Below are 22,722 nucleotides of genomic sequence, written 5' to 3' on the forward strand. Positions count from 1 at the left end.
AACACAGGCACGGGAAATCAAAATATCAGATCAGAAATAAAAAAAAAACAACAATGTAGAATACTGGGTATCATATTCAGATTTTCTACCACGGAAGCCAGTTGTCTCGATTTGCTTGAACCTCAATTTTTTAATACATTTTTTAATTCTCTTTCTTTACTGAGCTACATTACTGTAACCATTTTCACTCATGCACTTGAGCCTAGACACAAACACAAAGTGAGTTCAGAATCACTTACCCTAGCACTGGCAGTCAGGATGTGATCACACGAAGATGGTTAGCAGCCTGCTGAGTTAACGCAGAGTTTACCCTGTGCGTGCACATTTACTGATAACTGTACTGGCCACAGAAGGGCTGATTTTCCAAATCAAGATTAAACTATTAAACATGTAGCGCTTTGGTCAGTGAGACTGGGAAAAAGTTACTGTGTTAATAAGTTTGGCCTATTTGAGGCCAAGAAAATAAGTGAGCAAAAATGCTGAATCTAAGTTAACAGACCTCAGAACAGAACTCTGTCATTAAAACATGGAAGAATCTGATGCATTAAAATCAAGTAGTTTGATAATTCAAGCTTTAAATTCAGTTTTTATTTTTTCAGCTGCAGCCTCAGTGTTGTCTGCCAATCTGAGAATAAATGATAAATATAAAAACAAAATTAAAACGTAGCTTAGTCTATTTGGTTATTTGAAATAAGGTCAAGTACTATTAGGTGCTCTGCTTTACAATCAGATATTGACGCTTATACATAAATATAATTGTAGTTATAAAACAATAATTAATTATATCAATAAAAGTCAAGGAATAAAGTTACATATGGGAATCTGTATTCAGTACCGTTGTTCATCGGGGAAACCCAAAGTCATTAGAAAAACTTGAGACCCTCTTAGTGTCTGTGCACAGAAATCCGAGGGATCTTCCTGGAATGGTGACACTATTTTCTGGAGAACTGATTCTTTCCAAAAGATGTCAGCGTCTGCATGTCCAAACTGTCAAGTAGTGTTTCAATTTAGGGTTATGGGGTGAACTGGAGCTTTATCCACCTTCCACTGGGCGAGGTGCACTGTTGATGTGTTGCCAGTCTAATACATTGGTCGTGCATAGAGACAGACAACTATTCAAACTTAAGGCCAATTTAGAACCATTCATTAACACAGCATGTATACCGTTAGGCTCTGGGTGAAAGCTTAAATACACCTATACAAACACAGAGAGAACATGCAGTGTGCATTTTTCCTGTCCTGTCGCCATGCTAGCCCCCCAATCCTGGTGTTTCCAAACAATCTGAGTCCATAGAATTTCCAAAACTCAATTTTAGTGCTCCTGAAATGCCAGAATAGTATGGGAGCTCAGCATAAAATCAGTTTTAGCCATTATTATGGGGTTGAACTTTGGTTCATAGAGGCAATATTAAAAAAAAGGCACTGCAGCTATGAGAAAAATGTCTAGTCATCATGAAAGCATTATTCTAAGTCCCCAAACTATAATGAGCCTGTTAATGGGTCTAATAAAAACTGTTTAACCAAATATTGAATTGCAAAGTTCTTTCAGATTTTTATGTTAACAGTTTACTTTGGAGTTTTCTGTGATTGTGTTTGAAATGTATGTTTTGTGTGTTTGTTTATAACACATCTTTAATGTGTACTGTGATCTTTAAGCCTAATCGCTCCAAGAACTATGTGAATAAAAATGCTGCTGTGTTTACTTGATCAAATAATGTCTGCTGCCTTGTGTGTCCCTGTCCAGTGTGCTGCTGTTTCCTCCCTTACCCAGCAGACTGCGATACCTGATTCACAAAATCATAGAAGACCTGCCAGAGCTCACCACCTTCTCAGTAGGGGAGAGCTGGTGCCGTAGGGTGGTGGTCTGCCCTTGTGAGCTCAGGTTTGTTGGCCAAACTTTGGTCTGTATGTCTTATGCATTTTTGAAAAAGACGATTATTAACTTTAAGAAAAAATGTTTCTGTAGGAGTGAGGTAGAGGAAGACAGCGACTTGGAGAGCAACAGCAGCTTGTGTGAAGAGCCCCTAAGTATTAGGGAAGAGAGGGAACGCAATATCAAGCCTAAACCTTCAATCCCACCACGAAGCCGAGCACCTAAGAGGCCCGACAAGCCCCTCTACATGCCACGAGCCGCTCGAGAGAGGCTGTCGTTACGAAACTCACAAGGCTCCACAGCTGGCTCTGAGTCATTGAGTTCAGCTTGTGTTGATAGAAGCTCTGTCAACAGTTTGTCTGACTCTTGTACTTGTCCTGAATCTATAGAAAACACAAAGCACTCACTATCTAAACAGGAATCATTCCCCAGTGTAGCAGACAGAGTCCCTAAACTGTCTGCAGACAGTTCAGCAATGTGTCCTCATGAAGAAGAAAAGTTGGTGCTCAGGCTGGATGAAGATGAAGCTTCAGTCTTGGAACAGACTCAGTCCCAGTTTGCTGAACTGACTGTGGAGGAGGATGAGAAGGAGAAGGACGAGACTGCAAGTGTGTCACGCAGTCTCCAGACAGAAGACGCAAGCACAGACAAAGATGGTGTAACTGCAGAGGTCAGTTCTCACAGACTTAATTTCATGGTGTGGATGTATGCATACAGTCTTTTAGTGTTGCTGTACTTGCTGCCTTTTGGATTAATCTGTGCATTTCAGAAACTTAAATATAATGGTAACATTACATATATGTGTTTCTTATTTTAGATCAAGGCACATCTAAAAGAAGGAGTCTCTGTTGCCATTGAGCACGTCCACAATGACTACTCTATGTATGAGAATGTTTCCATCGACTCAGACGACTTTCGCCACGTGATTGAGATCTATGACTTCCCGGTTATGTTCAAGACCGACGACCTTCTTGATGCTTTCTCAGAGTACAGGTGAGAGATGACACACCTGTTCACTGCTCTGTCCCTTTGTTTCCAGTCATATTTTATTTTACAATGTGGCCCACGTACCAGTGAAAGTTCTCTTTGTGAAAGGAGTTTAATGACACATTTAATCCCTCAGATATTTTAATATTAAAAAAAAAAGGAAATATAATTTCAACAACACATCTCAGTTTTTCTGCATGATAAAGAAATGCTGCTTTGGGCAAAAAGTGTAAAAAATAAATATGTATGAATGTTACAGAAAAAGTTCTGTTAGGTGTGCAGACGGCCTTTTAATTCAAATGAAATGAAATGAAAATGATCATTTTTGTTACAGAATGTCCTCTTTTTAAAAAAAACAAAACAAAAACCCTTTGAACCTGCTATAAAACCCATAAATTTCCACAGTTGATAGTGAAAAAAACTGGACATTTCTGTTATTCAATGGTTTGTCTATTAGTTATTTACTTTGGTATAGTATGAATGGTCATGCATGAGGTCTTTATCAGTGGGAAAAGCTATAAAACATGTGAAAACACAGTTAAATGTCTAAAATTTACGTCCTTCTTCCCATTTTCCAAAGCTGTCCAAGATTGCTAGGCCAGATTGGCTGATCCTGGCCCCCAGACCTTATGTTTGACACCCTTTGTCTAGAGTGTTCTGCTGTGAAACCATATATAACCATATATAATTCATTGTACACAACAAATCTGTCAATGCTTTCAACTGTCACCTTTAATATGAAACGTACATGAATGTATATATTCTAAAAATGTCACTAAAAACTGAACCTTAATATGGTACAATTACACAGGTATATATTACTTTAGCTATCTCAGTTTTCGTTGAAACCGTCTGATGTAAATCCAGAAAATATCTCACCCTCAACCGACTGATGTGGCCACAAAATTGCTTAAAGTGCTCTCTGTCTGCCTCAGTGATGGTGGAATGAAGATCAAGTGGGTGGACAACACACACGCTTTAGGGATTTTTTCCAGCGAGTCAGCAGGTGAGTGCTTTGACTGCACGATGAATGAGATGTTGGGTTTGAGGTTTAAAGCTTATGATGTGAATAAAAAAAGAAATGTGTCTTCTTACAGCACTCCATGCTCTCTCTATCTGCCACCCACTGCTAAAGGCGCGAGCACTGGCTGATGGGAGTAAAAAAGCTCAAGGCAAGGCCATCAGACGAGCAGGTGGGAGATCCATAGCAGCGATATATAATGTATAATATGGCGTTTTTATTTTTTTTTTAACAATATGGTTGTTTATGTGCCTCCTTCCAGAGTTCATCCAGCCAGTGAAGGAACGTCCGAGGACACACTGTGCTGTTGCTAGGCGGATGGTAACCAGAGCCTTGGGCATTCAGGGGCGAGGCAGAGTGCAGCGATATTGAGGAGTGCCAACATCCACTACAGGTGAGCGCGTTAATAACAGCGACAGGTTAGGTTTTAGGTTCCCGCAGCTCACATGTTGGAAATATTTTTATGACACAGAAGCACTTGTTGCTTGTCAAGCATTTCATTTTATTGAAAACGTAATGCTTTCCCACATTCATCCATGCATACAAAATAAAAACAGACAGCAACCAACAAGTATCCTTGAATTGCCACATTTAGAAAAACAAAATGTACAAAACCACGAAGAGGCATTTTCACATACATGTGTGGTTGTTACAGCACTTCCACAATGTAATCAAATTCCCTGATGGTAATAATTTAACACAACTCAGACACCGATAAAGAAAGGGAGAGGATGTGCAGAACAAGAAGATGAAAATGTGTGTGTGGTGTGAATAAATTAAAAATATTTTCAGAAATGTATGTGTCAAGTATGTGAAAGGCTCTTTGCAAGATGTTGGTACATTAAGTGCACGGAGGCTCTAATAGAAATTTTAAAATGAATCCTGTTTTCAGTTTGTTATAATGAATCCCTCTGAGAGCAGGAGTTACTTATCAGACATGCTGTATCCACAGATTGTAGCACATTGCTCTGCAGAGATAATCATAGTCATGTAATGTATTATTATTAAAACTGCTCACAGTTTTGAGTCAGTAATTCCTTTAACTATTTACTGTTGAGGCAAATGTCTCTCGGTTCAGCTGCGAGGCAACAGTACAGGCTGTAGCACCAGATTAAGCACAACACTATTTTCACCCGTTCAAACAGAGCTCAGTCCAAGAGTCGTGGTCTCTCATGTCGTGATTTTTCTTTGGTTTAAAATGTTCTCCCAAACACTGGAAACTTTTACGCAGGCGGCCCTCGTTGGCATGGGTTATTTAACGAGTTACCTGGCTACAATCCTCATGGCATCTCTCCTGGTAAATAAACATCAGATCAAATCTACACTGTACTAACACTTTTTGAACATCTGAATGCAGTTAATGGTTTAGTAAGCAAGCATTTCATTTTCCCATTGAGTCATTGTTTATTGTACCAGATGAGCCCAGAGCTCACAACAATCCAGCACTGCTCCAAGGAAGCACATCTGCCCAGGCCCCCCTCTAGTGGTTGTCAAATATTAGTCTGCACCCCCCCATCCACCAATGCTGACCTGTCCTTCTCAGGTCTACCTGTGAGAAAGCTGGTTGGTAAGCAATCCAGGAAACGTTTCCTCCGTTTCTGAACTCAGTGTGCCACCTGTTAAGTCAGACAGGAAGAGGACAGTGAAGAGATTAGCAACAAAAGCCAAATGTTCTAGTTAAAGATCTCCTTATTAAACCCTTTATAAAGCTCCCGGGTAAACAGATGAATGTTAATTAAAGACAGTAAAAATTGCTTTAAAATGGATAAAAGTGCACCATTTGTTCATGAACGGTGATGTAATGTGATGATAAAGTGATAGCACAGCTATAAAAAAAAAATCCAGTTTGTGATTTTTTTTTTTTTACACTAAATTAGTAAAACTTTTGTCTAAAGGCAGACTTTGTCCTTTTGTATTTCTACAATAAGGTCCAGCAGAGGTCTGCCCTCCTTTCACTTCCTTTCCTTTCTCTGAAGAGACTCAAAGTGGCCATGTTTGAATCAGTGACCATGCTGAGTGATGACTGCTCACCCTCACTGATCAGCACAGCAGGCACAGTTAAGAAGAGGCCTGAGAGTTTAATGCCCATGCCGCCATCATCATCATCCATCATGAATGATCTTTGAGCAGGAGCTGCTGTGCTGTATTTGAAGCTGACCTCTGACCTTTGTACATTACTGCGGTGGTGCCTCTTTTTCACTGTTAGCCTGACTAATAATGCAATTATCATAGTGATTTCAGATGGGAGGCATATTTTGATTTTATTGCATGCTGACTCAGAACCTGAAATTTCTTTCAAGGGTGTTTGATTTCCAGGCAGGTTTTTTTTTTTTTGTTTCAGATTAATTGGAAGGATCCATGGATGGATGGGTGTGTTTTTTTTCCCCTGTTCTCGCTCTGCTGATGCAGGTGATGATTTTGTTGTGTAATTCTACAGAAGTATTCATTCCTTTTTAACTTCATTTGAAGTATCTCAGGATTTGGTCAGAAAAGTACATTGTGTATAAGAGTAATGCAGATCCGCTAACAAACAGATTTCATAAATAAGATAAAACACTATTTGTTTTTTTAATTCTAAGATTTTAAGTTTCCGTTTCTGTTTTAAAAACACTTTTTTTTAAAGTTGTATAATAATAGATTGTTACCTGTGTAATTAACACACAAATACTTAAAGTATAAAGTTCTTCACATTACAGGAAGCTTTGGTAGGGAGCTTTGACACGTTCAGTGTTACCTGTTCCTCTAATGTTATGTTGGCTTGTTTTAATGCCATTTTTGTCACTGATGTCTCATCAAACATCTCCTGTTTGTAAAATATCAAAATGTCATTGAGAAACTGTCAAAGTTTGTATTTAGTAAAGGTTCTACATAAAAAGGAGGCTTCCTCTGAAATCATCCTCTGTGCCTGTGAGTCAATTAAATCTAAATCTATTGAATAGTTTCGGTGCTAAAGACGATTCTGCACAATTCTGTGAAAACAGGAAAACTACAAGTTTTAATGTCATATTTTATATGACATAAGAAAAGTTTTTATTATGTAGACCTGTCCTGCACGATCCCAAAGTTAAAACTGCTGACTATGCTGCTGTGAACTGGGCACTTAAACATCACACAGATACAGTAGAACAGTTATTTTTATAAATGGTCAAATAAGGTTAGGAGAAGGGGAGTTAGCATTTAACGCTCAGACTATTCAGGTGCAGACTCTTTGCGGCTGAAAACCTCAGTATTAAACTGAGTTTGTTTAAATGTAGACCTTTCTAAAGTACAGTCCCAAGCACCACTATTTTTTTTTACTGAAGAATATTTCGTCTTTAATGCAGAGGGTAAAAAGATCCATTTTACCTGTATGACAGTTATATGTCCACATCCGATGCCCTATAGTTATTGTTGGGAGAATGCCGAATGTTAAAGGGGGAACATTTTTGTTGTAACTCAGTTATTGAAGAAAACACATGACTGATAATTGTCTGTTTTAAGTTTATTTTTATGACACAGATTGGATCATGAGTGGGGAAACTGAGCATTTTTAGTTTTGTATAGTATTTTGACACATTTCATGTGTCAAAATAAAGGGGGGTTTAGGGTTTAATAATTTAATTGTTTAATAATTTAGGATCATTTTAGGACTTTTGGGTTTTTGATCATTTGGATATGGTAAAACTGAAACTGTTATTTTTATCTTAAGGTTAAAGGATTAAAGTGAACTGAATCCTGTTTAGTAGATACAATGCCAGTGTTTTAAAGCTGTATACAAATCTTAGAGGGAAATTGTGGGACACGTTGACAAAAAGATATGCTTTGGGGAAAACTAGTGAAGGTTGTAGGAGTAGAAAAGGTTTGATTTCTTTTTTGATTTCTAGAAGAAGTGGTTATAATGTAGGCTTACATACAGATATTACATAGATTTATTTTTAGGATAAAGGGGAGAGCTTATAAGTAGAAGTGATTTTTATACATATTGCATTTTGTGCTTTTAAAGGAGTTGTGGCTCAATTCATCTCTTGAGGGTCACGAGCCTTTGGCTAGCGCTATGATTAGCCAATCTACTGTGAGGATGAAATGTGAGTTATTAAAGGATTGCACGCGCTTACAGACACAGAGTCCAGAAACACACATGACAGTATTGATTCCAGGCAAAAGGCCTCAAATTCATTTAGCTTTTAACTGAACTTAAAGAAGGACCAAAGAGGAAGGAAAGCATATATTTTGGTTAAGTCTGATAAATTAGAATTAGAAGGTATTGTTACATTAAAAGGAGCAAAATGAAATAAAAAGGCTATACCAAAAACAGGTTATAACATAGGAAATGTGAGGTTTAAAATGAAGTTAGTGTTAACACACAGGAGTTGTTTTTAGGCAGCATTTAGCTATGATGAAATTTATGTAGGAGTAATTGCTTATATGCTTAAACTTAATTGATTAAAGTGGTTGTTTTCTTTTGGAGCTTTTAGTAGAATAGGCGCTTATAATGATTTTCTTGTTAAAAGGTGACTTAAGATTAGAGTAGAGGAACTTGCAGCAGCGACAATTTGTGATGATCAGATAAGGGAAAAATAGAGTGAGCAACCGAACGTGAAAGCAGCGCTTAAAGAGTTTTAAAGTGATGAGTAACGTTGAAGAATATATATAAATACAAGTCAATAAGTTAAAAACATAATTAGGATCAGGCTTTTGATTAAAGAGTCCCAAATAGGATAAGTTAGGGAGGTGCAGGAAAAGGTGTTTTGTTTCCTTTGCAGAAGATCTCGGCGACCACAGGAGGGGCGAGGATCCTGGAGATCTCGAGGCATGAGGAACCACAAGAGAGGGACCGAGAAAACCAAAGCTTACACATGGAGTGTTCTCGAATGGGAGCTGGTGTTTATTACTGGACCAATTAGATGACATGAGGTTGTCTGATTTGCTGAGCCAGAGAGGGTCAGAGCGAGGACACGATGTATTGCGACCTCTGGTGTGCCAGAGGTCGAGAGAGGGAATGTGGAGCAGGGAAATTATTTTACTGCTATTGTTGAATAATTGTCATCATTACCATTGCATTAATAATATAATCTGCAGTATGATCATTGCTTTACAATGTAACAGATAGCTTTAAGATGGCCTTAAGATGTTGATGCATACGGTTATCATATTAACTTTGTATTTCAGATGCAGTTATAACTATTTTATACACAATGCATATCTGTGCTTATTTTGAGTTGATGTTTGGTTCATTAAGGGTCTTAAGCTTCACTGGCGTGACTGTCCAGGTGATACATGCTGAGGAAAACTAGAACATAGAAAGATTGCGTACATGCTTACAAAACACTTATATCAGGTTATTTTTAATATCTTTTATATGCTTCATATTTTTATATTAAACTTTTAGTAGAGGTTCTTGATTAAAACATTTATTTTAAGCAGACGATATATCCATAGTTTCAGTTCGATTATTACATATACGAGAGTGGTTTCTGTCTCTCTGTCTGGTTAGAGGTCAGGAGCTAGTCGCGAGGTGAAACAGGGTGCGATTGTGGTTAGCACACACACACACACACACTCAGTTAGAGAGAATCATTTATAGGTGAAAGTTTAATCATGTTTTGCTGGGGTTGCAAAAAGCAGTTTGTCGCAGAACTGCTGCTGAGGTGTCAAGATGACAAGCGAGCATCCGGCAGTGACAGGATGCACCTGTAATGAAGATGGAAGACGATGTTCTTTTAAACTGTGTTAAAAGTCATTGTGGTTTTGAATGGATCTATGTATAAAATGTATCTGTGACGTTGAAGGGGCGTCAGTAAATCAAGCCCTGATGGTATAAAATATCTGTTTATGCTTTGATTAAGTCGAAGATCAATTGCTGTCTGTGTACAGAATGGTCTTCCCACGCGTGTATTCATTAAAATCATCGTTTGACTTCACCCGGCCGGATCAGTGTGGTTATTCTTCGATCACCTCTTGTACCCTTCCTCAATATTTGAACCTTAACAACATTAAAAACTGTAAAACTAGATGATCATGAGTAAAACTCACCAATCCATGGTTATACAGTTACTGTGAAGATTTTTGCATATAAACCAAGGATTTGTTTATGTTTGCTTGCCTATTATATTCTATTTGTGAAGATTAAACGACTCCAACGTTTTGTGTGCAAGGATGCATCTGCCTTTCTGGTCAGGTTAACCTTTATAAGACTGTGTGGGACCACAGCTGCAGAAACTTGGGCTACAGTAACATTTAACTCCCAGAAGTCAAATTTTGTTCTCTTAGACTTCTGAAAACAACAAATAAAAACTTTAGTGGGCAGATCATTAAAATAAAATGTGTAAAACACCGCTGACAAAGGGCAATGTTTGAGAATAAAGTCTGGTGGAAATCTTTTCCTTAATGGTCAGCCAAAATGAAATGGCTTCACTGGATGTGGCGTCACAGACAGAGGGATTGCTTGGCAGAGGTTTCTGGTAAACCTTTGCCTTTTCCTTAGATCCATAGAGCAGAGGAAAAGGTTTAAAAGAAGTCAAACTTCCAGCAGCATTTGTAGCAATGTAAAAAAAAAACACTAAAAGCATTTCAGCTTTTGGATGTCATTTTTATGGCATTTAAAGATGGTAACAAAACTAATTTTAAATGTCACCTTTTATTTTAAATTAATACTTTTTGATGGAAAGCTAGCAGCAAAAAAAACAACAACTTTCAACTGACTTGAAACTGGCTGATAAAGACCTGACCTGAAATATAACCACAAAAGACACCTGCTGCACAACCCAACTAAACAATTAAAATAAAAAAAAATGAAAATGTTTTGATATGGTAGACACATTAAGAGCACACGGTGCCTTTGAAAAACAACTTTTTTAAATCCAAGTGTTTCCTTTTTTTTCCCATATAGAGAATGACCTTGGTGGGACAGCGTGTCCTTGGATTGTCAAATAAAACCCTTCCTGAGTCTGTTTTTCTGAAGAAAAATGCTGTCACTGCTGCGCACAGTAAGCAGCAGTTAAGAGTATTTTTCTGCCAAAAAATGCCTCGGTCCAGAGTCCCACCCATCCGCTTTCAGACTCTGACTTGCAGTCAGGGCCTGACACGACTAAACACAGCGTCCTGAGCGTCCTGTTGGATGCAAGCCATCGTCGCTCATAGCGTCACTGCTTCTTCTGGAGAACATAGATTACAAGCTGTCTGTGACAAGAAAGCCCTTCAAAACTTCCCCTCAAGTCTTGTAGTTTCAGCATGTTAAAAATTATTTTAAACTCTAACAAAGGACACAAAAACACCAACAGCCACAACGTTATCTTGTGATAGAGAGACATACCGCTGGATCTTTGGTGCAGCAGGAAAAGGGCACTCCACATTTTTCACGACTCGGGTTTGAATCAGTACAGTTGAAGTAGATGTTCAAATTCCAGTCATCAGCCCCAAAAGCTCCACAACACTCCCACTGCAATAACATATAAAATACAAGGTAAAAATACTAGAAAGAAATCGGTGCCACAAATAAAGAAACGTTGCTTACATATTCCTGGGTGAAGTCGATCAGGTTCTGCAGATCAATGTCATCTCTGTAGGCCCGAATGTTGTTATTAATGAAAAAATTGAGCTGGTCCTTGATCCAGTCTTTGAAGACAAAGGCCAGGACTCCAGCAGTCAGCTCAAGAAAGAAAATAATGCCCAGGAACACGGAGAACTGAAAAACATGAGAATTTTCTGAATATAATAACTGTTATGAAAACAAGAAATATAAAGAATTATAGATTTCTGAGAAAGCCTTTAACAAACATACAAACTTGAGCAGGAAAGAGTTTTCCCGCAGCGCTCCAATGCAACCAGCAAACCCGAGAATGAACATCACACCACCCACGACAAGGAAGAGCCAGACAGGGTCAAAGCCCCCCAGGTCAGTGATGGATGAGATGTTGGACAGAACACCCTGGGAGCAAATCACGTGAGGTCAAACTCAACTGAAAAACCACTGAAATATCATCACATTGCTAACATTCTTCCCAGGTAAAGTAATCATTTTGTAAGCATGTTTAACACCCAAATTTCATAAAGTACAATCCAAACCAATGTAAGCAATTATTTAAAAGAATTTAATAATAAAATTGTCAATTGTTTTTGATTTTTGGGAACAAGCTAATTTACTCTTGCTCAGAGCGAGCAAATGTAAATATGTTTTAATTGACTTAGCTTATCATATATTAGCTACGATTAGCTTCCTGGATCTGTACAAAGCTAACCAACCTAATTTGATTTTTCAATTTCTGCAGTGACGAAACAAACAAGCTCTAGCATGTAAACCAGTGAGCTATAGATATGCTATTAAAGTTGTGTCAGAAGTTGACATGCACCTATCATTAGCATGAATGCCATGGTAGTGTTGGTATTGTTTTCTTTGAACTGCTCTTTTACCAGGGTAGAATGATTGTATAGCAAAGTCTAGGCCTATTAACTTGGTAGTGATCATGACTGACCACAACTAGATCACAACTTTATCAGCATAAAAATGATTTGTTTGACAGCACTCACTGAATTCTTCAATACAACAGCGTAAAAATCGAAGGAATTCAAATTGGGTAGATCTCTTGAAGTCATTTCTAAACAACTTCACATTTCAAGACTATCAGTTCAAACAATTCTATGTAAGTATAAGTTATTTGAATGTGTCACCACATCCACCAGTTCCAGCTAAAGTCTGGTAGAAGATCCAAGCCGTCACACTCGGATGAACGGTAGTTGGTTAGGATGTTCAAAAATTAAGGTTCAAGCCTGCTATGGACTGGAAACTGCTGAAACACCAGCGTCACTGTCTCCAGTCAAGCGAGTGTTTCATCACAGAAAGAAGCCCCTGGTCCAAAATCAACACTTTCAAGCTCAATTGAAATTTGCAGCTTTTGACAAGTCAAAAGGGCAATGATCCAAATACACATCAAAAGTGGTTTTGGGATAGATAAAGCAGGCTAACATTAAGCTTCTGGAGTGGCCTTCCCAAAGCCTGACCTCAACCCTTTTGGGTATTTATGGACTAAGCTTAAAAGCCAGGTCCATGCCAGGAACTTTACCAATTCTGCCAAGGTGAATGGTCAAATATTCAGGCAGAATTATGGCAGAAGCTTGTTGATGGCTACCAAGGTGCAACTAAGGGACATTTGACCAGATATTATAAATATGTATATATTTGAACCTGCATTTATACTTTTGACCCTGTGTGGATTAGAGAAAATCCAAATAAAATTTAAACCTGTGCCATTATTTTTTTCTGAAGATTAAAGGTACATACTGTGCAATAATTCTGTGCTGGAAAAAGAACACATTCAAGCCCATGATGCTGTATGTAGATTTTCTTACCTCTAGATAGAGCCTGGCTAGCTGTTTGTTTTTGTCCAAAGCTAACAGTCTAATTTAACCCACACTTTTTACACCATACATTTGACATTATATTAATCTTAAAGTTAATCAACCCATTATAATAATTTAGCAATTAACAATTAAATAATATTAGTTGTAGTCACGTATGTAGGATGAGATAACAATCAAGATCTTCAAATGTACTTTGGTGAAAAAGTGCTCTCAGTAGATTGTCTGCTTTTTGCACTCTCAGTACACAATGAACAAATCTGTGAAATGCATCAGATCAATTCATAGCCCATTGTTCATGAGTCCCACAGGAAAGCACAGCATTCCTTTCTGATTCAGTAAAGCCATGGTGACCATTCCTTGCACGCAGTCGAGTATAAACCACAACGATATGCCGGTTTGTGGAATATTTGCAGATACCTGTAAGTAAAAAGCTTCACAGAAATAAGTCCTGCAACTTGTTATTACACATTAATATACGACTAACCTTTTCACTCCATGCCCACAAACCAATGGCAAGAAACGCTACTCCAAGGAACTGACAGAGGCAGAAAAAAGAGAAACAAGAGAACAGGATTATTTTGCTGTGACTGCTACATGTAGTCATCACACAGACGCACACTGACAGAAACTACAGAGAGATTTTCCTGGCAGTGGTCCATTACTAAATATTTCTCATCCCAGTCTGCAGGATCAGCAGGAGGCTTCCACATTAGAAAGCATCTTTAAACAGCTTGACTGTACATAACTGTACGCCGCAGTGTAGAAGCAGTAATCTGGAATATTATTACTATGACAGTAATATGATTTAATATTTTATGGTAGTTTGTGTTTACAAGACTTTTTAAATCTTGTGCTAATTACTTTCATATGTTTTTAATAAACACCTTATTTAATTGTCACATTTCCATGCCTTTTGTTACTTTCACATTCACTTGCAATGAGTTTTGGTTTTCTATTTGAAATAACTTTTTTACATCCTACTCACCACAATGCACTTAAAAAAAAGCATAGAGACAAACTCGGTAAAAAATATTTACGCTTCAGTGTCTACTGTGATACATCTTCACTGACAAACCATGACAAGAGAAACTTGAGAAAAACAGTATACTTTATAAGCCACTTCATTTGTGAGGATTTCAACAACAATTATTGTTGTTGGATATGCTTTTATCCAAGAACACCTTCACTAATAAAATTAAAACTCCACTAACTTACCAGGACTTTAACAAGCACTAAAATAAAGATGAGAAATAATAGGTTTTTGAATAACTGATTTTAACTGAAGTCTTTTGTTGAATTAGACACATTTATTCACCAGATAGAAGCACTAAGGACTTTTTTTAGATTAAAGATAATGAACTTTACAGACCATCTCAAGTATTTGTTTGTGAGACAGCTGTTAAGGCAGGGGAACAGTTGTTTGGGACATAAGCAGCTGATACCTGAATGACACAAAGCTCAAAGGGGCCGATTGCTGTACAGTTGGCTGAGAGCTTTTCCACAGCCCAAAGGCCTTTGTCTCTATCAGTCCCCGATACGTGAAGAACCACTGGGCACACCAATGCCATTCATGGCTTAAGTAGCATGTGCTGAATTTAGTGTATTTTTTAGCTTCTTTGTTTTATTTAATTTTTTTATGTCAGTTAGCACAAGTCAAAATTACTGATATAAATAGGTGAATAAAAAAAGATAGGCGCTTTGGCCGAAAGTCCCACACTCCCACACCGCAATGACTTACCAGGACACTTGAACTGTTACTAATATCATCAGAGATGTTGTCAGCATCTGTGTTTTCCCCACAATAACAAGACAAAATCCCTGCTGTTAAAAAGGCCTTATATGGCCAACGGTGCCTATCAGTAGGACTGCTGCAATTTACTGTATCTGTATTTGTATTCGTATGTAGACAAAAGTAGATATGCCCATATTTAATCCATCCAAAGAACATGCCGTATATGATGCTGTGGAGCAAGCAGTTCATTTGTTGGCACCAAATATGATAATGAACAAATGTCTCAGGCAGCACCAGGCTCAGTGGTTAGCACTATGGCCTCAAGGCCGGACAATCCTGGTTTCAAACGCAGGTATGACCCTTCTGAGTGGCCTGTGCATGTTTTACAAAGGAGCTCCTGTTATCCAAAAAGGTTAATGCTGCATAGCTCTGCCGATACACCCTCAAAAACAAAATTCTTACTCTCAACGTTTTCTTGAGCGTCTTGGATCACTACATTATGTGAAGTTTTATTCTGCTATTTCAGCCAAACTGTTTATTGACTGACGGACGATTAAAAAAATATGACAGAACAATCAGTGATGAGCATAATGTCCCTGCTGTCTCTTATTCAAACCAGGCCACACTATTTCATACATCACTTATAAGTTAGGCATTGTTTTCTGCGACCAATCCTCTAAATCCACTGATTATTCTACTTACTTTAATGCAAGTACTGGAGAGGCAGCCACTATCAAACAATTAACACTTGGACTCACTGACAGCGTTTTTGCTTTAAATGAGATAAAACAATGAATCGATCAAAACAGTCACTGTTTAAATCGATTAATCGCTGCGGTTCTACGAGAGCATCGCTCTGTTAATAACTTAACTAACCATTAGTAAAGCCTACCCCACCTTCCCTCATCAACAACCTGTGAAAAAAGCACCCATGCGGGTTATTGTTTCAAGCCAGGAAGTGGCGGCCCACGGTGACTGTGGGTTTAAAAGACGGAATGTTTGTTTTTTTCCCCCGCGGTTTCACTCACGCATAGAAAAGGTGACGGCTGTTTTCTCAACCTAAACATCACCACGAAAAAAGAAGAAAAAAAGGCCTCAGCTGAAGGCTACGGTCATGTAAACACGCGATGATGCCGAGAGAGAGAGCTGTTCTCACTCTGATGGAGGACACACGAAAACAAAGCGGGCTGATGGGTGACAGGGAGCAAGTGCACAGGAGCAAAAGAGAAAGTGGAAGCGAATCGAAACCCAGGACAACATAGACACAACAACAAACACATACGCACACATAAATGCACCTCACAGCTGCTGATTGGGAACAAAGAGCGTGTCAGCGTGTTAAACTGACGATGGCAGGCCTGAAGTCGCAAACAGCAGACGGGGGACTTACCCAGAATATAATGTTGAATCCGAAAATGAAATACTTGATGCAGCAGCTCACTTCGTGAGCCTTGAAATGCTTTCCTGACATCATCTGGATGGATTTTGTTTTCCTTCGCCGCCTCTGCAACGAGCAGGACTCACATTTGCAGCTGTTCTGTGTTTGGCAGTCGGGATCCTCTGGAAACACCCTTTAATTATTTTTTTTAAGGGCTCAACACATGCCGCCCTTTCTAGCGTCTAATTATTAACACCATCTTGATTTTGTGCGGATAAAAGTCGCAGATGAAGCCGTCGGGGAGCGTTCACAGTCCGTCGGCGTCCCTCTACAGATCTCAGCTTTTACCCTGCGTAGATCCTCAGAGGTGTAACGCTGAAATAAACCACAGTGAAAGTCAACCAGATTAAAACCGACGGTCTCCTATCTGACCCGTAATCTAGACATGGCTGTTATTTGATTGCCATGTCTAGGAACCAATGATTTCTTTTAGTGATCTGAGAAGGCGGGACTTCCTCCATGAGAGGGTCTCTAGCCCCATTACAGTGGCAGATAGTACTGGTTACGAGGTAGTTAATCATTTATAGCAGAATTTATTACCCATTAACTAAATACGTGTATGATATACGACAGGAATACATAAGTAAACTTCATCACAACCATCAGGCTATTAGGCAATAATAAGGCTATAAGGCTTGAAATAGTAATTCAAGTTGTAGTGGAATAAATAATAATTCATTCATGCAGTTTTTTGAGGCTGCGGGGTATTAAATCAATCAATAAGTTAAAGACTAATAAACATGGACATCTTAGTTGATGTTAAATATTAAAATTAATATATTTTTGAGACAGAAACAGGATTGAGTTGCTTCACCAGACTTTATTACAGGTCATTTTGTAATGCGAACTTTATGCTTTTATCAGCAAGAATTGAAATAGAAAGTATAAAGAGTATAATTACAAGTGTAGTTACAGAAAATATAAATTAAGTGTTTCCTTTAGTTACTTGAAGGTTTTTATTGAATATTTAAGATTTCATGTTTTTAACACATTACCTCACATTGTCTTTTCCAAAGACTTGTTTAGTCCCGATGAAGAAAGAATTCCAGAGAACACCGAAATAAAGCAGGCTGGATCTCATGTTTCACTCTTGTGTTTAAATGTCAGCAAAGAAAAACAAAATAAAGTTCCAGTTTAATGAGACACAAACTGCCTAGATGCGATGCTTCTTTATTGTTTATTTTCAAAACGCACTTAAATTTTCTACTTTCTTAGGCTTAATCTTTATAAGGTGGATGTGATGCTTACGCCTTTTGGAGGGTGTAACTGTCCCTGCTTTATATTTTATTTACAGTGTTCTTTTGAACTTGTAATTTTGCTGTTTTAAACATCGGTACCTTCTTAGAAATTACATTTAACTTTACAGTAGATCAGCGTGGCATACTGTTAAAATACATTTGGCCTTTATTATAATGTACATGTGGATTAGGGCAAATATACATGTGAAAAAATAAGCATCCTCGTGATTCAGTAGCTTGTACAACCACCTGCAGCAGCAATAAATGTGACTCCATCAGTCTCTCACAGCATTGTGGAGGAATTGTGTCCCACTCTTCTTTACAGCGTTGCTTCAGTTCATGGAAATTTGCAGGCATCGACTTGTGCACCACTCACTTAAGGTCCCACCTCACTGTTACAGTCAGCCTGAGGTCTGAGCTTTGACTGGACCTTGATTCTTTTCCTTTTCAGCTATTCTGTTATAGATTTGCTGCTGCGCTCAGGATCATTGTGCTGTTGTGTGGCACAATTTGGACCAAGCTTTAACTAGCAAGCCTCCTCTATCCAAAGGAGAAGTCTTGCACTTTTCTTAGATGAAACTTGCAAACCTGCAAGTCTAATCTCTAGATGTATGCTCGATCATCCAGGTAAGGAAATCCCAGAAAGCTGTTCATCTGAACAATATGTTTTCAGCTGGAGAAATGTCTCATCACTCATCCAAGTGAATTCTTCAGTCTGAAGAAGACTTGAAGTCACCTGGATGAGTGACAAAATGTTTCTTTCACAGAGAAAGGGATAGAATGAACAGAATCGGCATTCTTGAATTTGCAACCCTAAACCATTCTACCGTATTATAGAGAAGAGGCAACCCTTTCAAACAATGCCAGACCCCCACCCCTTTTTACTATCATTTAACATGCTAAATGAGGCCTGCTTTTATAGAGGCGCTCGCAATTGTTAATTTATTTAATCAAGTGGATTTGATTAGCAGCACCTGGCTAATGTTGTTGAACAAGTAAGAATGCTGTTAGTTGTTCACATGACTTTATATTGCCATGCATATTATTGGATTTGTCATTTTAAAAAGAAAATCTGTTCACATGTACTACTTTTGGTATGAAATTGAAGAAATATTTGATTAATTCAATGACAATTTTATTATTTATTTTATTCACTTATATTGAAAAGTGACAGTTCTATAGATTTATTTAATTAGATGTGGGAAAATTTCGCCCCCTAGTGACTAAAATTGTGTTCTGCATCACTGTAAGTCAGCCTGCTGAAAACCTACAAGAGTGGCAAAAGTGTACAGTGAAACAAGCACTTCTGATGAAGTATTTATTCCAAGATAAACACGGAATAGACACAAACAGTCATTTGGGGGATTTATTGAGTTTTATTGCATAAAATAATATATTAATTATCTAATCTATTACACATATTCATTTACAAAAAAAAGGATCATTAATGAAAATAAATATTTCTGTGCAGTTTATTTGCACTGTCAAAGCAGGCAGAGAAATGCTGAGATCTATATACATGTAGGTTAATAAAAACACATTAAGTCATAGCCAAGACAACCTTCATGATGCAGACAGAAACAGGCTGCTGCTTTCAAAGTCCTTGATCTGATACTAATTCACTGACTTACTTCCCAAGTATCATCACTCAACAAACCCACCGTCATCGTTTCCCTGTATAATTTGCAGCACAGTTTTATGTACTCATTGCATTGTTAACATTTTCCATTCCACCCAAAAGGCTTCTCATGAAGATACATTAAAAATGTTTATCAACAAAGTTAGTAATAATGCTATATCAAAATTATTCACCTTCACCTTTGGCTGCACTTCACGTAGAAAAATATAAACGGTTTATAATAAGAAAATACATCATGTTGTTACAAAACTATTGCTTCAGAATATCACCAAAATACTTGTTTTCTTTGTAAAACATGATTCATTTGACCTTTCATGATTGCACAAGTTATTTTGGTTGTTTGAGTTCCCAGAGTCCTCTGTGGGAGGACAGGGGTAAAATGATATTAGTTAAAAGGCTAGAGGCAGATTTCAGGAGCATGTCCAAAGTAAAAAAAAGAAAAAAATGCTTTGGAGAGCTTTGTGTTTCAGGGATTTGGTCTGCAGCATTCAAAATACATCCCTTTTGTATCCTATATGCATTTTTTTTCCTTTTTTGCCAAATAAAAAGAAAATTAAAGTTTTAGCTTTTGGACGGAGAAATTAACAAATCATACCTCCAAAGACTACAACTGCTAGCAGATACCGGATGGTTTGGCATCTTCTTTCCAAACATTTTCTAAAATTGCAAAGCACAATCACCTTCATTCTTCTTTGGAATCCATTATTTAGTGTTTAAGGCCAAACAAAGTTTGAAATAATAATAGCCCTGAAGGTCAGTTGAGAAGTCTGGGTTGAAAGCAAAAACATTCGGGATTAGAGGCTAAACACAAGCAAGCTAATTGTTTGATTAAATAAATGTAGATATTATATCTTAAAATGCTACGTTCACGTCACATTCAGATTTTTGGGTTTCTACATTGGGTGCCAATATTAAAAAGGTACCTGGTCATTCACTAATATATGAATGGTATTATTTTCTTGAGAGTATTATTGCCTATTTAATTAGGAAATATATACAGGTATATATTAAACACTTTCCTCATTTACTATTCTAAAAAAAAGAAAAAATTACAGTAGCATCCTTAAAGTAAAACTGAACAGATCTGTAGCAGAAATGTCCCATGTGTTTCTGATGTTTTTCAGCAAAAAGCCTGAAAGCACGGGCGGGCAGACGTACAGCACAAAGGCTTTGCATAAATGACCTTTGTGTAACGCTTTAGTAACATTTTATGAACCAATAAAGCTTGCTGTTGATTTGCTGAGTGTATTAGCAACGTGACACTTTAATGCGTGACACATTAATCACAGTTAATAAATTCAGTGCTTTATTGTTTCTAAACATGGTTTCATGACTGCACTCATGAGGTGCTATGTTTTTTACTCTTGTAAAGGCAACATAACTCTTTACAGTGAGGTTTTCTCAGTTCCCAGAAAATGTAGAAAATCTTCTCTTTAAAGAAGTATGAAATGTAAAATACTAACACTTAAACTCTTAAGAGATTTTAAATACGTCTTATGCAAAGCCTGAGATACGTTTGTAACACTGTAAAGGTTTCTTGGCTTTGATATTTAAGAGTAGTTGTGTATCGTCTAAAACAACCTGTTGTTCTTTGACCGAGTTGCATAAACATGAGCCAAATACAAAATCCTTTCGGTCGGCCAAGACGTGCATCACGTATATCCTCAAGTCACAAGAGCACCAAGTTGATGCAAGATGAGTCACAGATGCTGTGTCTCGGTGTGAACGCATCAGCGTTGCTTTAAGTCACCTTTATAGTAGACTTATGGACGCAGAGTAGGGAGACATATGGCACACCAATGAAGGCCCATTTCTCACTGGGCCAGAACATGATGACGGGACCTCGCTCCGGTGCCTCGGTAGCAACATCAAAGTAGGCGAAGCAAACGCAACCCAAATAGGAAGCCAGACAGATGAGGATGTGCCTGTAAGAGCAAAATGATCACGAATAAGCCTAACCTCTGACATGATTTACAGGCACAGCTGTAAAAGTTTAACAGTGTCTTGTTTTCCCTGAAACAAATCTGGGGAAACCTGCAGTCAGCTCAGACTGAAGAAGTCACTTGAATGAGTGACAAAAGGTTTCTCCCACTGAAAACGCTACATCCAGATGAACAGAATCAACTTTTTGGGATTTTTCCAACTACTTCTGCAGCCATGTGAAAAAAGAAAGTTTTCGCGGGACTCTATGCAGTTTGAAAAATAAAACATTAAAATAAGCAAACTTGTATGGCTTTCATAGGAATTCAGAGGGTAAGTAACAGTCAGGTTCTGGTAAACAATTGCACTTGATTAACTAATTACCAGTAAGTGTGAACACTTCTATAAAACCAGAAGTTTTGACAGTTTGCTGGTCTAAAACATTCAGGTATTGGTTCTCACAATGACAGCCAATTCACCTGAGACCATGCAGAGAAATTGCAAAATAACAACAGCTACATCTCAGAACCGCATTTAGCATATCACATGTTAAAGTTCAAGACATTATAATAATAATTATAATAATAATAATAACGTATACTTTATTGATCCCCGTGGGGAAATTCCTCTCTGCATTTAACCCATTCACTCTGTGAAGCAGAAAGTCCCTTATCTCAAAAAAGTCCATGACAGCATGCTGTGGCATGATCTTAAGAGAGCTGTGCATAAATACCCACAAACCTCAATTAAATAAAGGCACACTGTAAAGAACGCTAGGCCAAAGTTCCCCCACAATGATGTGAGAGGCTGATAAAGTCATACGGAAAAACAAGTTATTCAAGTTAATGCTGAAAGGTGGTTTTTACAAATTTCTATTTCACGTGACTTAATTTCTCAAATTCCTCTTTTCTGTTTGATTTACCTTCAGTCTATTGAAGCTACTGCCTAGTTCCCCTCCCCGTTCCTCCTCATATAAAACACATAAATCACCTGAAATGAAAACTGGTTGACATTTTTTATTCATTTGTTTTAAGAAAAAAAGTATACAGTGCAACTGTAACTGTCTTGTAACACTTATTTTGCCTTTTAGTCCCACAGGATAAAATACACATTGTGAATAAATGATACCATTAACACCTTATACAGCACTGAGTTTGACTTTGAGTCGACTTTGAGCTTACCAAGCACAGTGTAGGTAGGGAAAGTTGACAGATGACCACACTTCGCAGAATATCCTGTCACTGATCCAGCAAAGCAGAGCCAGCGCCCACCAGATCCCTGAGATCAGGCCCAGCTTGAACACACGTGGGTTTTCACACCTGCGATGACACATTGAAGAACAATGTGAGCTGTGAAAATACAAATGCAGCCAACTTGATGATTTATTCAGCATATAAATAGGAACAGTTCAATTTTGTTAAAATAGCAATACATTTCCTAGAATTACAGATTATATTGATTTTCTCAAAACAATCTGAAATATTTACTAAATAAATGCAATTAATCATATATGTAAAGTACATTGCTGCTAAACCCAC

The 22,722-nt window shown here is 37.8% G+C and overlaps 3 protein-coding genes across 4 annotated transcripts in view; 1 reads left to right on the forward strand and 2 right to left on the reverse strand.

The window, feature by feature from the left end:
- Positions 1-2,120: 2,120 nt before the first annotated feature.
- Positions 2,121-6,776, forward strand: LOC121814627 (R3H and coiled-coil domain-containing protein 1-like). 2 transcript variants are annotated; one of them, XM_042221471.1, is made up of 6 exons: positions 2,121-2,543; positions 2,691-2,866; positions 3,796-3,866; positions 3,958-4,053; positions 4,144-4,275; positions 5,810-6,776. In XM_042221471.1, exons 1-5 carry the CDS (start codon positions 2,121-2,123, stop codon positions 4,251-4,253), a joined length of 876 nt encoding a protein of 291 aa, XP_042077405.1. In that variant the 3' UTR covers positions 4,254-4,275; positions 5,810-6,776. The 2 variants fall into 2 exon arrangements, with proteins under 2 accessions (XP_042077405.1, XP_042077406.1); XM_042221472.1 differs by having other exon boundaries at positions 6,223-6,776.
- Positions 6,777-7,374: 598 nt separating this feature from the next.
- On the reverse strand, positions 7,375-16,802 carry LOC102301117 (tetraspanin-5). Its single transcript, XM_005946827.3, has 5 exons — positions 16,340-16,802; positions 13,702-13,752; positions 11,641-11,787; positions 11,374-11,544; positions 7,375-11,298 (listed from the first exon to the last, which is right to left on the reverse strand). The coding sequence occupies exons 1-5, from the start codon at positions 16,421-16,423 to the stop codon at positions 11,149-11,151; spliced, it is 603 nt and encodes a 200-aa protein (XP_005946889.3). The 5' UTR covers positions 16,424-16,802; the 3' UTR covers positions 7,375-11,148.
- A 2,298-nt stretch (positions 16,803-19,100) lies between these two features.
- The window catches only part of acer2 (alkaline ceramidase 2), an 18,439-nt gene continuing 14,817 nt past the window's right edge, over positions 19,101-22,722 (reverse strand). The window contains exons 5-6 of the mRNA XM_005946826.3: positions 22,366-22,503; positions 19,101-21,189 (exon numbers count right to left, since the gene is read on the reverse strand). Coding sequence (XP_005946888.1) covers positions 21,006-21,189; positions 22,366-22,503 — 322 coding nt within the window. The 3' untranslated portion in view covers positions 19,101-21,005. The remainder of the gene's footprint in view (positions 21,190-22,365; positions 22,504-22,722) is intronic.

The sequence above is a fragment of the Haplochromis burtoni genome, unplaced genomic scaffold, assembly GCF_018398535.1.
Source record: "Haplochromis burtoni strain Fernald_Lab_line unplaced genomic scaffold, NCSU_Asbu1 Contig_67, whole genome shotgun sequence".
Lineage (NCBI taxonomy): Eukaryota > Metazoa > Chordata > Actinopteri > Cichliformes > Cichlidae > Haplochromis > Haplochromis burtoni.